A 17,144-nucleotide genomic window follows, 5' to 3' on the forward strand; every position below is an offset into this window, starting at 1 on the left:
TTTTAACACTTCTGTGGCTATTATGTGACATGAGCCTACATAGAATAAAACTTGACATATATCTCTTATTTTTATAAATAATAAAGCCTTATTTTAATAAAATAGGCCTGATATCATAATGGTAATAAATTATTTTTAATAGATTGTGAAGGGATTTTTTAGCACATTTTTTACACACAGTATTTTAAGAGCAGTTGAACGTATTTATGAAGAAAGCAGCCAGTCCACAATTTTGAAAAAATGCGATATTGGTGTTATCGGGTGGAGTAAGGTTAATTCTATGTTTAGCTAAAAACAGCCAGACCGCTTTCATACAAAAAACTGTAATAATCACCTTATGAAAAAAGTGTCGATCACTAAAACGGCAATTCTGAATTTGACGGTACATTAAAAATCGTGTATAATAATGCTTGCCATTGCTTGCTCCCAGCAGAGGTGCGAGGCTGTGAAAGTGAAGTGATGTTTCGGAAAAAACTTAAAACCCACTTGTTCTCTAAATCATTTGAATAAATCCGTAGCACGTGACAACAAAATAAATTATTTTAATTAAATTACAAATTTAAAAGCTTCAATTAAATTAACTTAACAATAGAATCACCATGTAAAACGCCCTTGAGGTATTTTATTACGAAAATGGCGCTGTATAAGTTATCCATAATAAATAAATTGCTGTGGAAAAACATCGACAATGTTCTTTAAAGAGATTTTGTCCAATGTTCTGAAGATCCTAAGCTGAGGTGAAAAGAATCCGATGTTGCGTTGGATCTTGGTTCTAACATTTCCTACAGCAAAGACTAAGTAGGTTGTGGGAAAAATTTTACAAAAATCGAATATATAATTAAAATAAGAAGTATAGAAAAGTGTGAAACGGGTTTTGATGGGTTAGCTAACTCGAACGTGCTCGGAAGACCGAGTTGTGTTGTGTTCATTGCGGAAGAGGAATAGAAAATAATCACGTTTTTGTGATTTGTGTAATTCGGGCGAATTGTCAAACCGTACAACAGATAACCTACTTAAATATTTTGATAACAAAGACAAAGCACGAATTATTTTAATACTTACAACTCACAATATGCATTGTTGGTATTTTTGATCCAATTGTACTAATAATTTTATTTTTTAACAAGCAAAACAAATTTTTAACGCTCTCCCAGAAAATTTATCATGATTAAAATAAATATGAAAAAGCGTATGAATTCAAAATTAAATTATTCTTCCCTTTAAATAATCTAAGAGTACAAACGTTACACGTCTATGGGCGGGGGCGGGGGGAACAGTCACATAAGTCAATGATTTTTTTTCTCATCTTGTAGTATGCAATTATATCCACACGTGTTCCAAACACGTAAGTCAAATAACTTTATTAATGATAATATTATCGATGTACTTTATTTAAAAGGGTGTTTTCCACTGGAATATTTCATAGTCCCTAGACTGGTACCTGAAACGTAAGACTGATCACCTTACCTTCATGTAAAAAAAAATTGATCAAGATGCGTTGCGATTGGTATACTAATTCAGTGCCCTATGCACCATTAGATCCGGAAAGGGAATGATGATGATGAACATAAGGAATACATAAAAAAATAAAATAAAAAACAAACGAATGGATATGTTTTTTTTACTGACATCGACCCTCTTCTAAAAGCTGGTAAGAAAAAAAATAAGTCGACATCGTCCCTTATACAGGATGTTCTTTAAACCCTGTCACATCCGAAACCACAATGATCAGTATGGGCAAGAAGACATATTAGCATATTAAAAAAAATATTTAGAACAAAGAATTTTTTTTAAATGAAATATTTGAAACAAAAATGTTTTTTTTATTTTTTTTATTAAATTGAAAACATATTATACATAATTATATACAATATTCCCAAGGAGTTTTTAAAAAAAAACTCTTTTAGGGACATACAGATAACAAATTTATTTAAAGACGTTTTAATATTTTAAACTATAATATTATTTACAAAAGCAGAAAAATTAAAATTATGATATACTACAAATTAAAAGGGGTATGAAAAATACTTAAAAATAACAAAATAAACAATACTAGACATGGAAATAAATTCAAAATGATGTTTACATTATGCAATCTGGGAAAGAAAATTTAAAAATATAAAAAGTTTAAAAAATTACATGTATGTATATATACAAACTGAAGTAGTACAAAATATTTAAATTTTTTTTAATTAACAAAATATGCGCACACCCAATACCAATTTTATCAAAAACGTATTAAAATTACTTATACAAGCTAAAAAAAAGTATAAAAAAACACAAATAACATTTCAATAGTATTAAAAATTACATATACAAGCAAAAACGGTTTGCTTACCTCTGCAGGGGAGAAGTGAGGGGAGCGCTACGCAGTATCACACTTCCCCTCCCCCTCCTCGTTTCTACCCTGCAGAAGTAAGCAACCATTTGCTTTTTCGATATTTTATTTTTTTAAATTTTATTCGTTAAAAATATTTTAAGGTTCCAATATGTCATCTTACTCGTACTGATCATCGTGGTTTCGGATGTGACCGGGTTTAATGAACACCCTGTAGACCCGATCCACAGAAATATTCATGATTTTTACCTGACTGTATTTTTGCTGTGTCTAAAAACCTTTTTTTCTTTTGTTTCAGGTAAGAGAAGACTTTGTTTTTCACGCGTTAGCCGAGAAAAATAAGGTAATTTTTTATCAATTGAATTATTGCATCTAACTACGTTTCCTTGTTTTCGGGACGTCGTTACTTTTTCCACCTTCTGTATTTTTAGTTCTCTTATGACTGAAATCCCCCCCTCCTCTCTCGCCCCCCACCGCTCGGCCTTCCGTCGTTTGTTTTCGTTTTTCAACCTTGCACATGTGTGTATATTATGTAAAATAGTACTCAACACTATCGTAGCCATACGCAACATTATAAAAACAAAACCGGTCACACTGTTTTTTCGACCTATTTTTTTGAGCTTAAAAAAATACAAAATTAATTCGTTTTCAACCAGAGTTGATTTAACTCATCTGGGCCTGAAGGGGGTATCTAGTATCTAGGGTCCCCCATGTACATTATACTGATTACATTTTTTGCATACTCCTACCTCATGATGTTAAGAATGTATAAAAAAAAATTAAATATTTTTCTGCTGAATTTTGTCAATAATATATTCACATTTATCTTTGTTTTTTCCCGTTCAAACAGCAAAAATTACAATTCATCTCTCTGCTGTTTAATAATCAATGATACGTTGGTCATTTTGCACGTGTGCTTCTTGCTATTTGATCGATTTTTCCAGCAATAACCACAAAAATCCGGATTACGGGGGTTAAATTTTACATGCATTCCCCCTCCCAACGTGAATTTAGATCAGTGTTACTCAACGTGTAGAAGCTAGAGTAGCGCTTTGTCGTAAAGCATCGTTTTGAATAATGAAAAAAATATTCAAATTTCGCAGAAAACTCGAAATATTATGAATTAGTAATATTAACACTATCATGTTAATTGTAATGAATTTTAGCTGAGGCATTCCTGGTACCCCCCTCAGGAACTAACGAATATTTTTCGTGCTAGGGCTGTGAAAGGTTAAAACAAACCGAAGTTTGAAAATTATTTCCAACGTAAGCACTGGCCATATTTACTCCCGGCATTAGAATTGATTTAAGAAATCTTTTCTGGCAACACTGTTTTTTTTGTTCAGTTGGGTTTACTGAGAGCAAACTTTATTCCAGCGGCCTCCGTGGTGCAGTAGTCAAGATGCTTGACTCTCCTACAGAAGGTTCCGGGTTCGATTCCCGGTGAGAACACAAAAATTAATTGTGATTTTTCTCAAGCCTGGGTATGCTATGATGAAATTCACTGCTGTAATTGGACCTCTGGCCTGTTGTGGTGCAAATATAAATAAAAGCGAAATCAAACAAACTTCTAATATTATAGTTTTTTGATCAGTCTATTTTTGGTTGGCTGGAAGGCATTGTTTTTAGCAATAAGAACACCAAAGTGCATGTATTTTTGTAATTTATTAAATAAATTTTAAAAAGTGGAAGTATGTACATTTTTATGTTATTTTACCGTAATTGTAAGTATAAATGTAAATATTTTTAAATTTTACAATATGCCCATTTACGAAAATAATACAGTGTAAGTACAAACATAGCTATGATTTTATAAATAAACAACAACAAAATTATATATTTTTTGAAAGATTTAACCAAAAAATCATACTGCAATGCAAAATCAAAAGTAAAACTTTGCTTAATAAAAAAAGAGAAAAATAGAGATATGATGTAACATTAATAGTAGGGTATTAAAATATGCATTAAAATAAATAATGATTAAAAACAGCGGGTATATAAAGTAAATAAGAAAAATTAAATGCAAATTGTAAATATTAAAAAAAAAATCGTTTAAATACAAAAATATTTATCCCATCTAATATCTAATACCAGGATAAATCTGTAAATAAGAACGTTTGATCAATCACATTATGATAAAAGGTGTTGATAAAAACACCTTTTATCATATATTATAACCATTTGCTGACTTTTTTCTGTCGACCGGTTTCGAGACGCACCCCTCTCTTCGTCAGGACACTAATTACACTAACATAAAAATTCCAACATACACCCTCACCATAAAATTCACCAAAAAATGATCCAAAAAATTATATAATCGACATGCCGATAGGATACATGCTATTTTTGTGCAACTACTATAATTAAGGTGTATAGTGAGATTTTATGTTCCTGTAATTAGTGTGTAAAGTGGTTATATGTATACAAATATTTATAAGAATTAAATATAATGTTCGACCGCAAAGTTAATGCCCAAAAAAAATCGCATTATGCTTGCTCGGAAAATTTATTAATTCTTTGTTTAAAGTGACATTTTGGTCGCGTTTATTGGATAGAAGCAAAAGGATCCATGGCCAATTCTATTTATAATTTTAAAAGAATAACTAAGAAATGTGCAGTATTTAAATGCATTGCATTGTATTAACTGCACGCTAATATTATTTATCTGCATATTTGCATCTTATATGTGAAATGTTCCATATTTAAAAAGCAATTGACAATCGAGAAACCTTCAAAGCGTATGTATGTGATATAATATATACTCGTACATGTATATTGGTAAATGTAGCAAAACAACTGTGAGAATTGTGATAGTATCCGTTTTTACTGTCTTAAAAAATGTTTTTTTTTGTTGTTATTATTACAATGTAAACATTTTTTACTTCGGTTAAACTTGAACGACTTCAGAATACATGCATAAGGTATATTTTTGGTTTTAGGAAATAAGACCACATTTCTGATTATCGTAGGCAACTGAAATGACTCAAAATTAGACAGCGGAGAAACTATCTCTCCCTCTGACTTCTGTTCAATGTACTTCATAGTCTTAATGCTCCCGTATACCTCCGCAAAAAATTTCAACGCTTATCAGTTTATGGTTTACCTCTTCGTTCTAATTATCAAAGCACACTCTTAATACTCACTGCATTAGCACACCGATCGCAGCAAATCTTGATTATTTTCGTTTCGTGAAGGTAAGACGATCAGTCTTACGGTTCAGGTGCCTGTCTAGGGATTATGAAATATTCTAATATAAAAACACCCATTGCAATTCAGCTCATGGTTTTCCTCTTCGTTTAAATTCTCAAAGCACTCTCAAACTCATATAGTGTCCATGCGGCTCAACTGTGGAATCATCTCCCATCCACCATCCAAGATGGTACTACAATATCTCTCTGTACGAAGATATTTTAAAATTTAATCCACATTTTCGTACATAAATATCGATTTTTCTTTACAGACAGTCGAAGCTAGCTCTGTAAAGTTCCGATCGTGATTGCCCCCAGTACTATTTTAACTTCCCATTTCGTCTTTAAGTTCATAAAGATAGCCTTTATTCACCGTAAGCTATTGATACTTTTCAAATAAACCAGAAATACATTTTCCATTTGAACTCCGATCCTTAATTTAGATACTCAAACTTTCTCCCAGGAAATACAATAAAAACTTTTTTCACTCCACGGTGTAGTCTGCTACATCGCTCCGAACCGTTTTAAGGTCGGTTCATACACCGACAGATCTGGAACGTGCTCGGAACATGTTTGAGTCACGATCGCCAAAACATTGTAGCTGACAAAAAAAATTTACGCGAGAACACTGCTTCTTTTCAGTTAACAATGAATATACTTTGAAACCAAGTTTTATTTCGACCATTTATTTTATTGATATTAATAAAATAAATATTCGAAACAAAACTTAGTTCTCGAAGTGTATTGCTTGATTATTGAGAAGAAGAAATATACTCCCGTAAAATATTTCTCCTGTCGCTTACGATGTTTTGGCGATCATGGCTCGATCCGTATGGGTCGCGTTCTGGACAAACTAAACAAAGTCCTTTTTTTGCTAAATTATTATAAGAAAATTTATTTATTTATTGTATTTAAACACTTTATATACATATACAGCTTACATACATATGTATATACTAGATATGCCTACCCAAAACGTTCAATTGGAAAGAATCAGTGGTATATGAACATTGACGGTTTATTAAATTTTCATAATAAAACTAAACATTAATGCATGTATTTTTTTTTTATTCAATAAAAACAGTTTAACTTTTATTTTTTTCATTTTTTGCAAATACTCGTACGTACATATTATACATTTATATATAACGTTTCTGTCCCTCTAATGGAGCAAGCTGCTAATGTTTAGAGGTTCGTTTTTAATTACGCTTTTTTTTGTGATATTTGAACACATTTACAAAAATATTTATACGAGTATCTAATGCCAAAAATCGATCAATACAGCATGGAAATTATAATGGAATGAGTTATATGGATGATTAATGAATGCTACAGTGTGTAAAGTGTACATATAAACCAGCCAATAACAGGTCATAAGTCCTGTTATCCCTAGACTTCCATACTCCCTTCTCCAAAATTGTTTTCCCTCTCAGTTGGAACAAATTTGAACTACTTTAAATAATCCTTGATATAATATTTTTTACAAGAAAATATGAGGTTATGGTCCCGTGGTTAGTGTGGCGGACGCACGGATCTGAGGTCCGAGGTTCGAACCCCACTCTACTCCAACTTGATTTCCATTTTCAAATAGTGAGTTATTTATAACTCGTAGAAAATGGCCTCGAAATAAAATATTTCGGTAAATTGTTAGAAAACAAATATTTATTTAATTTAAAAAAAACATATTACTGTTTAACAATATCAATTATCAGTAAAAGATTTTTCTATGACCGGTTGTAAATTTTAATCTTGAGTCTATTTTATATCACTTCCCGCTTAGCTTACACATGTAGATGGTAGATACACACAATATGCATACACCTACATAGTTATTTAATTATGTGTAACCTCCAAATTGTTATGTTATTAACATTATTAACATACTTTGTGTTGTGTAATATGATACGAGTAGTGTTATAAACTAAACATCCTATTTTTTACCTTCAATTGATAAAGAATAAACGGTTATTTTCTGCTTTAATAACATAGCTCCTAAAACAAGGAAAAACACAAATTAATAAAACATAGTAAAAATGCCTCTTTTCCTCTTGCGATAATAACTGGCATACTTCTAAATTCCAATGACTTATCCTGTAAACATGGGAGTAATGCAGTCTTTTGTTTTTTTTATAACTAGAGTCCCCCTCTTGGAGTACTAATTAGTAGGTACCGGTAAAGGGAGGTCCCTTTATCGGTTTAAAATGCTTAAATAATAACACTGACAACAAATGTCGTAGCTATGGCAACGAGTTAGACATAAATATAAATGTACATATTGCATCTCAGAAGTACACTGTTGCAAATCTTCACAGTAGTAGCCGCTCGACTGTGGAATAATCTATCCACTAATGTTAGAGACCCTTCTTTATTTACATTTAAATCAAGATTGAAATGTCACTATCCAAATATTTAAATTGTTCCTTTATCCTTCTTCTTTCCTTCCCATCCCCACTCCTCTCTTCATTGTATAGTGTTAATTTTTAATTCTTTAATTAATCTTTGTTTTTAATTTTTGTATACAATTGTAAGATTCAATATGTCCATGTATTTATAATTTTCTCAAACTGAACGGTTTGGGTAGGTAGTAAGAAATTGCCTTAAGGCAATATGCCCGCCCTTATTTGTATATAAATTGTATATATACAAATTGGAGCTAGGTAGAAGTAAAATGGATTGTCTCATTCGCCCATACCAATGCTGAATCAACTGCTCCTCAACTGTATGGCTTATGTTAGGTTTTTGTTGTTTTCATTGTGTGTTTTTTAATATAAATAATATAGATGTATATAAATACCTTGTTTTTAAAACTGTCTGAATATTTGTTAATTATGTTTGTTTTTTAAGTGAGTCTTCTTTGTTTATTCTCAAATGTAATAAAAAAAAAACTAATTTGTTAAGTGTCCTCGGCACGGGAAACCCCAGTGAGGTCACATTATTTTTATTATTAATTATAGTTTGTAAGCGAAAAAATATGAATAAATAAATTTAAAAAAAAAATATGTAAATAAAGTGTCAAATAAATAAAATAAATAAATACTTACTTATAATTTATTTTTTTTATGTAATGTAACCCGCAGTCAAGCTTCGGCCTTGCGGGAACAAAAATACAATTATGTGTGTTACTGATTTGTTAAAATGAATAAAACTTTTTTTTTTTTTTTTAAACCAATCACCTTCCGATTGTGATTGTGACCTTTCTCGGGTAAAGCTTCTAGTTGAATTCTCGCAATAAACTAGACAAAATTGTTTACAAAAACAGACTAACCTACATAGCGTTATCTTATAACTTTAACTGATAGACAAGATGTCGCGGTGTGTGTAGTGTGTAGTGTGTAGTGTGTAGTGTGTAGTGTGTAGTGTGAAGTGTGTAGTGTGTGGACACGGATAATTGTATCGGGGTTATTTAAACTTAAGATAAATAATTTGCCATACGTAAAACGCGCCACGGTCTTAACTTTCCTCGGCAACCGCGGAATTAACACACATCGATTTGTGTACCTAATGCTGTATCAAGTGCTACCGTGTGCTATTGTGCATTAATAATACGAATGAGGCATCTTAATGCGTGGGAGACTGAAATGTTTTGACGGAAATCGCACAATTTGTAACGAACGCGAGAGATTTCCCGAAATGCTCCTCTGATTTGTGAACATTTTACTGGAATGAGGAAGTTCGGTGGTTTTTTCATATTTTTTTATTTGTCAATTGACTAAGCAATGATTTTTTAAAGTTTTGTATTTTTTTTTATTTATTTATTTACAATTTTAAAAAACCCGTTAGGGTTACATTAGAAATTTAATATTGTCTAGTCATTTTATGTCTCGTCTAGTCTAGTTAGTTCAGTCATAATGTGCTTTTTCAGATTGATTTTAAATTTGTCTCCATTAAAAGTTTTCAAGTAGTGAGGTAGGTCGTTGTAGTGTTTAAGTCCATTATGTAGTATTTTTGACTGTCCTGTGTTTGTCTTTGCTTTTTCAATATGATAGTGTTTTTGTTGTCTGGTGTTATATTTATGTATGTCAGCATTTTTGACTAATATTATGTCGTCGTCTTGTATGTTTCCCAGTGTTATTTTGTGCACAATTTTTAAGGTCTCAATTTTAGTCAAGTAGTTTATGTCAAACTGGTGTGTTTTTTTGTACAGTTCAGTCGTAGAGGTCAGGTAGGGTAGGTTGTATGTTAGTTTAAGAATTTTATTTTGTTGTCTTTGTATTCTTGTTATGTCTGTCTTGTTGCCAGTTCGAACGTAGTTATGAACATAGTTATGCAGAGAATTGTGGAGGAGACGGTTTAATCATGAATTAGAGGCACTGTATGGCGAACCCAACATTGCACAATTCATCAAAATAAGAAGATTACAATGGTTGGGCCATTTGCACGGAATGAATGATAACCGCACCCCAAAAAGATTATTTATACCACTCCGGAAGGCAGACGAAGCAGAGGCAGGACAAAATTAAGATGGCTTGATGATGTGGAAAGTGACATAAGAGCGATTGGCCTGACGAACTGGAGAAGAGCCGCGGGGTGCAGGGAGGAATGGAGACAAATTCTGGAGGAGGCCCGAGCCCGCAACGGGCTGTAGCGCCACTGATGATGATGATATGCGGAGAGTGGCCAGCCATAGAAAAGTAAAACTGAGATAATAGCACCTTTTTGAAAAGAGTGAATAGTAAAATCTACACAACAGTTGGAATGTTTTTGACTTTGAAAAATGATAAACATCGAATGCATTATTTTTTTACATTATAAAACAAGAATATAATTATGCTTTTTACCAGTTTTAATGATTTTTAAGTATCGTAAGATTTTTCTAGTCCTGTGGGTGTTTTCTGCAAATAGAGAAATGCCGTTTTTGTGATCGACACATTTTCAGTAGGTGATTAGTACATTTTTACGTATAAAAGCGGACTGGTAGTTTTGGGCAGAATATAGAATTAACCTAACTGCATCCGATAACACCAATATCTAATTTTTTCAAAATTGTGGACTGGCTACTTTCTGCACAACTACATTAATTTCTGAAGTAACTCCGCGTGTGTCGTCGGAGATTTTCTTCCGCTTATTCTCTGTCAGTTCTGCCGATTGGTCCGTTTACTGTAGGCATCCGGGTATCCTTCACAGCTCTCTTATCATTGGTTGATTCATATGAGCCAGTGACGTCGTTCAAAGTAGTTCGTTTTATTAATATATATATATATAAAAATTCGTACATTTTCCAGAAACTTTGTCGCACAATTTAATGCCCTTATTTTTACCGCACGCAAGAAAACATTTTTTGAATCAAATTTCCCGTAGGGTTTAAGTTCTTCGTAGGCTTATGCTTTCAAAATATAATTTCCCGGTACATTTTTTGTAGATAATATTTTCACACATGTCACAATCATTAGTCATCGTCTTCATTCCACGTTCGCTCCCTGGTTGGAGTATATGCTGTCCACGAAGATCCTCCAGGCATCTCTGTCGGCAGCCAGCTCCTCTGCATCCTAAGTCAGGTTCGCGTCTCGTAGTTCCGACACGAATTGCCGACGAACAGTCAGCAGCGAACGCCCAGGACGTCGAGAACTTGATGCTTTTTCTTTAAGCAAACGCGGAGAAGTTCTTTAACATGGCCACAGCCGATTATCCCACCAGATCCTCACACTAAAGTCAGATTAATTAGAAGGAACATACCTTTTGCAGCTAATATAAGCCATGTCAAGGCAAAAAATAAACAACTTCCATAAAAAATATTTTTAAAAACCTGATGCCTTGAAAAGCCGATGGTGCCGATATTAACTGACAAATCTTCCTTGAGTATAATTAATAGATTATTCACATCGACATTTCTATATATCACAAGATTTTAACTAGACCTTCATTTTCCTATAACAAGATAGCAACAAGCCGAATGATACCTATTTCAGGTGCATTTTGATGAGATTTCAAATCTTTATTTTTTTGAAACGCCTACATTACCAATAGTTTTTATTGTTTTCCAATTAATTCCAATCAGGCTATTTTAGATTTTTTAACTTCAACGTAAACCTTATTAAAGTTCCGCAGTGCATCTGGGTACCAACCAGGAACAAACTAATTTCATCATAATGCAGCATTGGTGCATCAATTTGTCGATTTCAATGTTTTTGATGGCTCATTATTTTATTTGTTTTTTTAATTTCTCGCTTAGTAAGCAAAAATTTGCTTTTCTCATTAAAGTGCAGTCGACTACCGGACTGCATGTTAATTGTTTGTTTACAATGAGGAAGTTTGCAACGAAACATTTTGTGAGTACCTCATTATCTGAAGGTCATCTTGTGCGTGTTGTGTGTTAACAGTTATCACTCGAGGTCACCATTCGCATTTACTATCAAATGCTTCCTATACTTTTTGTTTGTCACTAGTAATGGTCAAAGTACATATTTATATTATTACGTAGGTATTACGAGGAATCGAGACATTCCACTTATTCCTTTCTCTGCTTCAGCATAATGTTTACGTTGGCGTTTTTCAGACAGTAATATTTTCGCATGTTTTCTGTGTTGCCTACCTAAAAAGAGAAATGCGAAAGTGTCTTATGAAATATTTGCACCATTTACTATTAAAGGAACGTTTGATTGTTTGTTTTGGCACAAAAACCCGTTTTTGTCAAACGAATCTTTGGTGTCACTTTCGTCACGTCTATAGAGTAATAAAATAAAGCAATGGAAACACCAAATCGGATTTGATTTTTCCATTAAGGCGCCTTGACTTTTGTGTGCCGAGTTTGTTTACAACGGAATTCGCAATCTATTTGACTCAATTAGCGTCGTTCGCAATAGTGAAAGTGTGCTAATTTATAAACTTACTCGCTGCCCATTCTCAGTTAGCCCATATAAACGTCAAGTCAGTTTTATCACTTGTTGCGCAGCACTGCTGAAGCGACCTTAATTTTAATTTACGATTTGATATCAAGTACACGGAGAACTGCTTTGTTATCCAATTTCTTGTTTTATGATTTTGACACAGTTACCTTTGATTCTGCATTTATTAAAACGCAATTTTTTTCTTTCGCTTTCAGATTTTTTTATTTGTACAGAATAAAACCAGACACAGCTTTTTTATTACCACCCTTTAAATAAATTCGCCCATCGATTGCCGGACAAGCACTGTCTGACAAGTCTGACACAATAATTTCTTTATCTGTACGTCGTACGTTATAGTGTTAAGAACGAGTAAAAGAGCTCCGGCTCACAGCTCCGCGAAGTCTGACACCCGACAGATAAGTGGTTTCTTTTGATTGATAGCTTTTATCTCTTCCCTGGTCTTATTGACCCGTGGACATGGACGCGTTATATGCCGCTATTTTGGCAGTGCGCGAGTCCTACTGGCCTATAGTAGGCGATAGCCGCCAAATGGTCGAGCATCGCTAGTAGTATGCCGGCTGACCTGTGACGCAATCCCGAAAATAAAAATATCGCGCGCTACTAACAACCGCACGGCACCCGGCATTTCGTGCTCGCTCCCGCGTCACCGTGTCGGCGTGAACTCGTCATATCATGATTATAACATTGTATGCGGTAATACATTATACATGCTCCGGACCCGGCGGCCTAAGCATTTGCATGATCATATTGATGCAAAGTCGTTGACGCGGAGCCGGTCGAGTTTATTTTGGGATGTATTAATAATTTTACACTGAGATTAGTCACCGCACGCATCTTTACCTCGCACTTATGATAGTGGAACAAGCTAAAACTAATCATACCTTGCTTTAAGATAAGAATTTAGATATTCGAGACCCGCCGTCTGCCAAGAATCTCCGCGACACTCGTCGAATTTTATTTGAAATGAATAGCAGGTGGTGAGTGTCTTTACCACTTGAAATGATCTATTAGTGTATATTATAAAGTTTACCTGACGCCATCTGCACTCGGTATGTTTGGTTGAGTTGATGCTAGCGCACTAATTCCGAAGACGATTCAAGTTGTCAGTCGTTTAAATTTATTGAGGCCAATTTTATTGAGTGAATCAGTTTTTATTTTATAAAAGGTGCACTATTTTGCAACGTTATTTTCCTGTGCGTAATCCTCGCTCGACACACTTCCGATTGGTAACAGGTAAACGGAGTTGAATATTATAACATAATGTTACGTGGTGTGGTGTGTACTCCAGTTCTGTTACTGTGCAATATTCCGAGGTGAGAAATGTGTACAAGCTGCTTGGGAATTGTTAAATTTAAACGAGCAAAATGGTGTGGGAAGGTTACAACATTGGCACCCTGACAACTCCTCAAATGTATGCGACTAAACGATGCGACGATAACAACCGTCCATTACCCATCCGAACCGATATACGAAAATAGACAATAGCGCAGCACGGAATATGGAGAAATTTCCTTCAATTGACGAACAAAATACCACTAGATCATATTTTCAAGCCGATCACGAGACTACTTCTTTTAAAATGTCATTTATGAAAGTGTTAGATTTATTCATCACTTGCCGACCATTTTTTGTACAATAAAACAATCCTTTGCCGTTGACCGTCCAGTTCCGTTGGTTGCGAATACGGTATTCAATTTTCCACAATTTTCTCATCCTTATGACGTGAGTATAGTGCATGAACTAGCACAGTAATTATTCGACCTGGTTTATATGTTTTATTTGCCCTACACTCAAATTAACGCCGGCGATGACATCTGTATCAATAAAATCGTGTGTACAAGTATAAAAACACTCACTGCTTGTTTACACTGCCGTCCATTTACAAAAGATTAATTTCTCGAAAGCAAACAACGAATTGAATGAACTTAAACTATGCTGGAGATTTGACATTGGATATTTCAATAGCCTTAAAACGTGTTTACGTCACCAACCACCGCTCCAAGGACGCAGGTGATATATTTGCATTCCTGGTTGTATATTGTAGATGGTTGGTATGGTTAACGTCTTCTACTAACTTACCGTTACCGTTAGTGCATAAATCAATTAAAAATTTCAAGATACACTGTCAACATATTCATGACAGCATGGTGACGTAAGCGTAAAAATGAATTATTATGTCACAGTCTTTTCGTTTTTGTTTAAACAGACAAAGATTGTTTGCTGGAAACCATTAAATATTGCGAAAGAATTTAATGTCTGTGTTTTTTGAGACGTCGCACATAAACTGGCATTTTCCTACGCTTTGTTTGAAAGTTTGAAAAAGAGGAGTAGATCAATAGAATCAATGTTGATTTTTTTATGTCTTTGCATTACTTACATCAATTTACAGCTTACACTTGATGTGTCTCTCGTATCTAAAATACGTTATAATGGCACTTGGATCTAAAGTATCTAAACAGTGTACCATTAAACGCAACATGATGAATATTATCTTTGAGACCTATTAGTCAAACTATTAATTAGCGATTAATTAAATTACGGGTCTAAAGTTCACGCGATGAGTAGGGCATAGAGAAAATCCGGCCGTAATATTGACACTGCACTTCGGCCTGCCCTTGTAACCGGGCGGCCATTTTGTTACGGCGCGGCGCAGCGCTGGGGACCTCGCCCGGTGACCTAACCCAGAAACTAGGCCACGGGCCCCCCTGGCCTACCCCGGTAAGTACCTAATATATTCAGACTTGGTACAGTTCGGGGGTAGCTGCCCGAGCCGGTACCGGGAGAGCAGAAGGAGATGAGCGATACTCTGCTTCCTTTCTTCCCGCCACAATCGATGCCAGACACGCACCACGGCGGGAAATCGAAAGTCTGGCGGGAACAGTAGCAGTTTACCTCTTCGAGTTCCTGCCTCCCTGGTACATACAAGACGTCCATCACTCGACCGATAAGATCTTGGGAAAGAGTTATCGAGTAAATTAAATATCACTAAACGATCCCTACTATCAAAATGCGTCAATCTTTTTATTTACAGTTAAAATAATCTAAAGATGTTTGTTTAATGAAAGAAAATTGACATGAAAGAAATTACTTTAGCGTGACCATGCAAAGTTGTTCAAAGCAACGAATTGATTACAAGAACATTAAAATTAAAGTTAAAATGTGAAAAAAACATTATGTTACCTTTAGGCGCTGCACGCTGTATAAAATGAAGCAGAAATTAATTTTTTTATAACGTGATTCATAAAATGTTTGAAAGGAAAATCTGGATGCCGGATAAAACGCCTCCATTACGTAACGAGCATTTACTTTTACTATCATACAAGTGACTTTATATTCGACTTACTACTTTTAAGTGAATAAAGTGAAAACGAAGTATCAATCTGTAATTACTGTTCAACAAAAGATTTCAACTCCTTCCTCAAGGGCGCAGTCTAGACAATATAGTAAATCATTATCAAATAACAAAGCACTTCAGGGCCTGCGATAACTTTGGTACCCGGTATCTGTTTCAAACTAAACCCAACTGACAAAACCGGAGACATAACTTTACCTATCAAAATGTAGCTGTAAATTATTAATTCATTTTGGATCCGACCCAGCAACTGTAACAATGAAATGATGATACCCAATCCTTGACCATAATTCTTTGTGTGAAATACCAGCGAATCAATTTGATTAAGCACCTGTAAATGATCAAACGTACAACAGAAATAAGTTCTTAGTCGTAAGCAATAATTCGTCAAATTGTTTCTAGCTGACACTTAATAGAATTGACCCATTTAATTTTTTAGTAAGATGTAGCGATGACTGTATCTAACGCAGCGTAAACAACTTGACTTATTTTTGTATATTCCTTGGACCATCAGATGGTAACATGGTAACCTCCTATCACGAACACAATATGGACGCGTGACGCATCATAGTAAATATAATTATTTTTCTCTGATCGTGGGCTTTATAAAGTGGCCAACAAAAACAGGATTGCATAACAAAGATCCCTTGAACATGATGGATTACCAACACAATAGTTCAATTTGTTTATTGAAGACGCTACCTTCTCATTTTTCTCAGCTGACAAAAATTGAAATTCCTCTATTTCGCTTTGTGAATATAGAAAGAGTGGAAAAGGTTTATTTGCCAAAAATTCTATTCACATGACTAAAAATATGAATTCATGTTGAAGTGCTATTAAAAAAAACCGTGTCAAAATGAAAATCGGGTTTTTATTTTTAAATAACGTTTTTTTATTTTAATATTGTGGCACGTTTATAAGTTGAAGGTGCTCAGCGTTTGTGTGTAGGCCATGATAAAAATATCCCGAAGTAAAAATGCGTGACAGGCATTTAACTTTTCCCTTGTTAAACTGGTGATATTTTCAGTAGGTACTGCGCACGGCTCCCGTGGCGGGTGTGTTGTCACCCCCGCGGAAGAGACGGGAAGAGGAGACGCGAAGGGAGCAAATTGGGTCAGGTCAGCGCGCCTGCGCAGTCCCCCCGGCAGATTGCACAATGGAGACCCGGCCGATGCAACTGGCGTTCCACTTCGTAACATAGAAAAGCCGGCCGGCCGGCGAACATACACAGAGATACACAGTACCCATAGCCCGCGTTCTAGATAGCGCTGGCGCTGCAACCGGCTTAGCCTATATTACTGGTACCGAATTACATACGCCAGGTCTACGTCATGCGAACATGTAATGCCGGGATTCCTAGGGCAGATAGAACTTGAGCGTAATTCATTCGGAATGCCGGCCGGCGTCCGAAGCGCAGATGC

At 34.6% G+C, this 17,144-nt stretch overlaps 1 protein-coding gene across 3 annotated transcripts in view; it reads left to right on the forward strand.

The window, feature by feature from the left end:
* Glut4EF (Glucose transporter 4 enhancer factor) overlaps positions 1-17,144 on the forward strand; it is a 233,170-nt gene that overhangs the window by 41,224 nt on the left and 174,802 nt on the right. The window contains exon 2 of one of the 3 annotated variants that reach the window (XM_088235153.1): positions 2,637-2,975. The exons of the other annotated variants lie outside the window; for them this stretch is intronic. Within the exon in view, the coding sequence (XP_088091279.1) occupies positions 2,637-2,714 (78 nt within the window). The 3' untranslated portion in view covers positions 2,715-2,975. Of the gene's footprint in view, positions 1-2,636; positions 2,976-17,144 lie in introns of those variants that run through there. 3 annotated transcript variants of the gene reach the window in all.

This window comes from Micrasema longulum, unplaced genomic scaffold (assembly GCF_059751315.1).
Source record: "Micrasema longulum isolate JH-2025_06_02 unplaced genomic scaffold, ASM5975131v1 h1tg001339l, whole genome shotgun sequence".
Lineage (NCBI taxonomy): Eukaryota > Metazoa > Arthropoda > Insecta > Trichoptera > Brachycentridae > Micrasema > Micrasema longulum.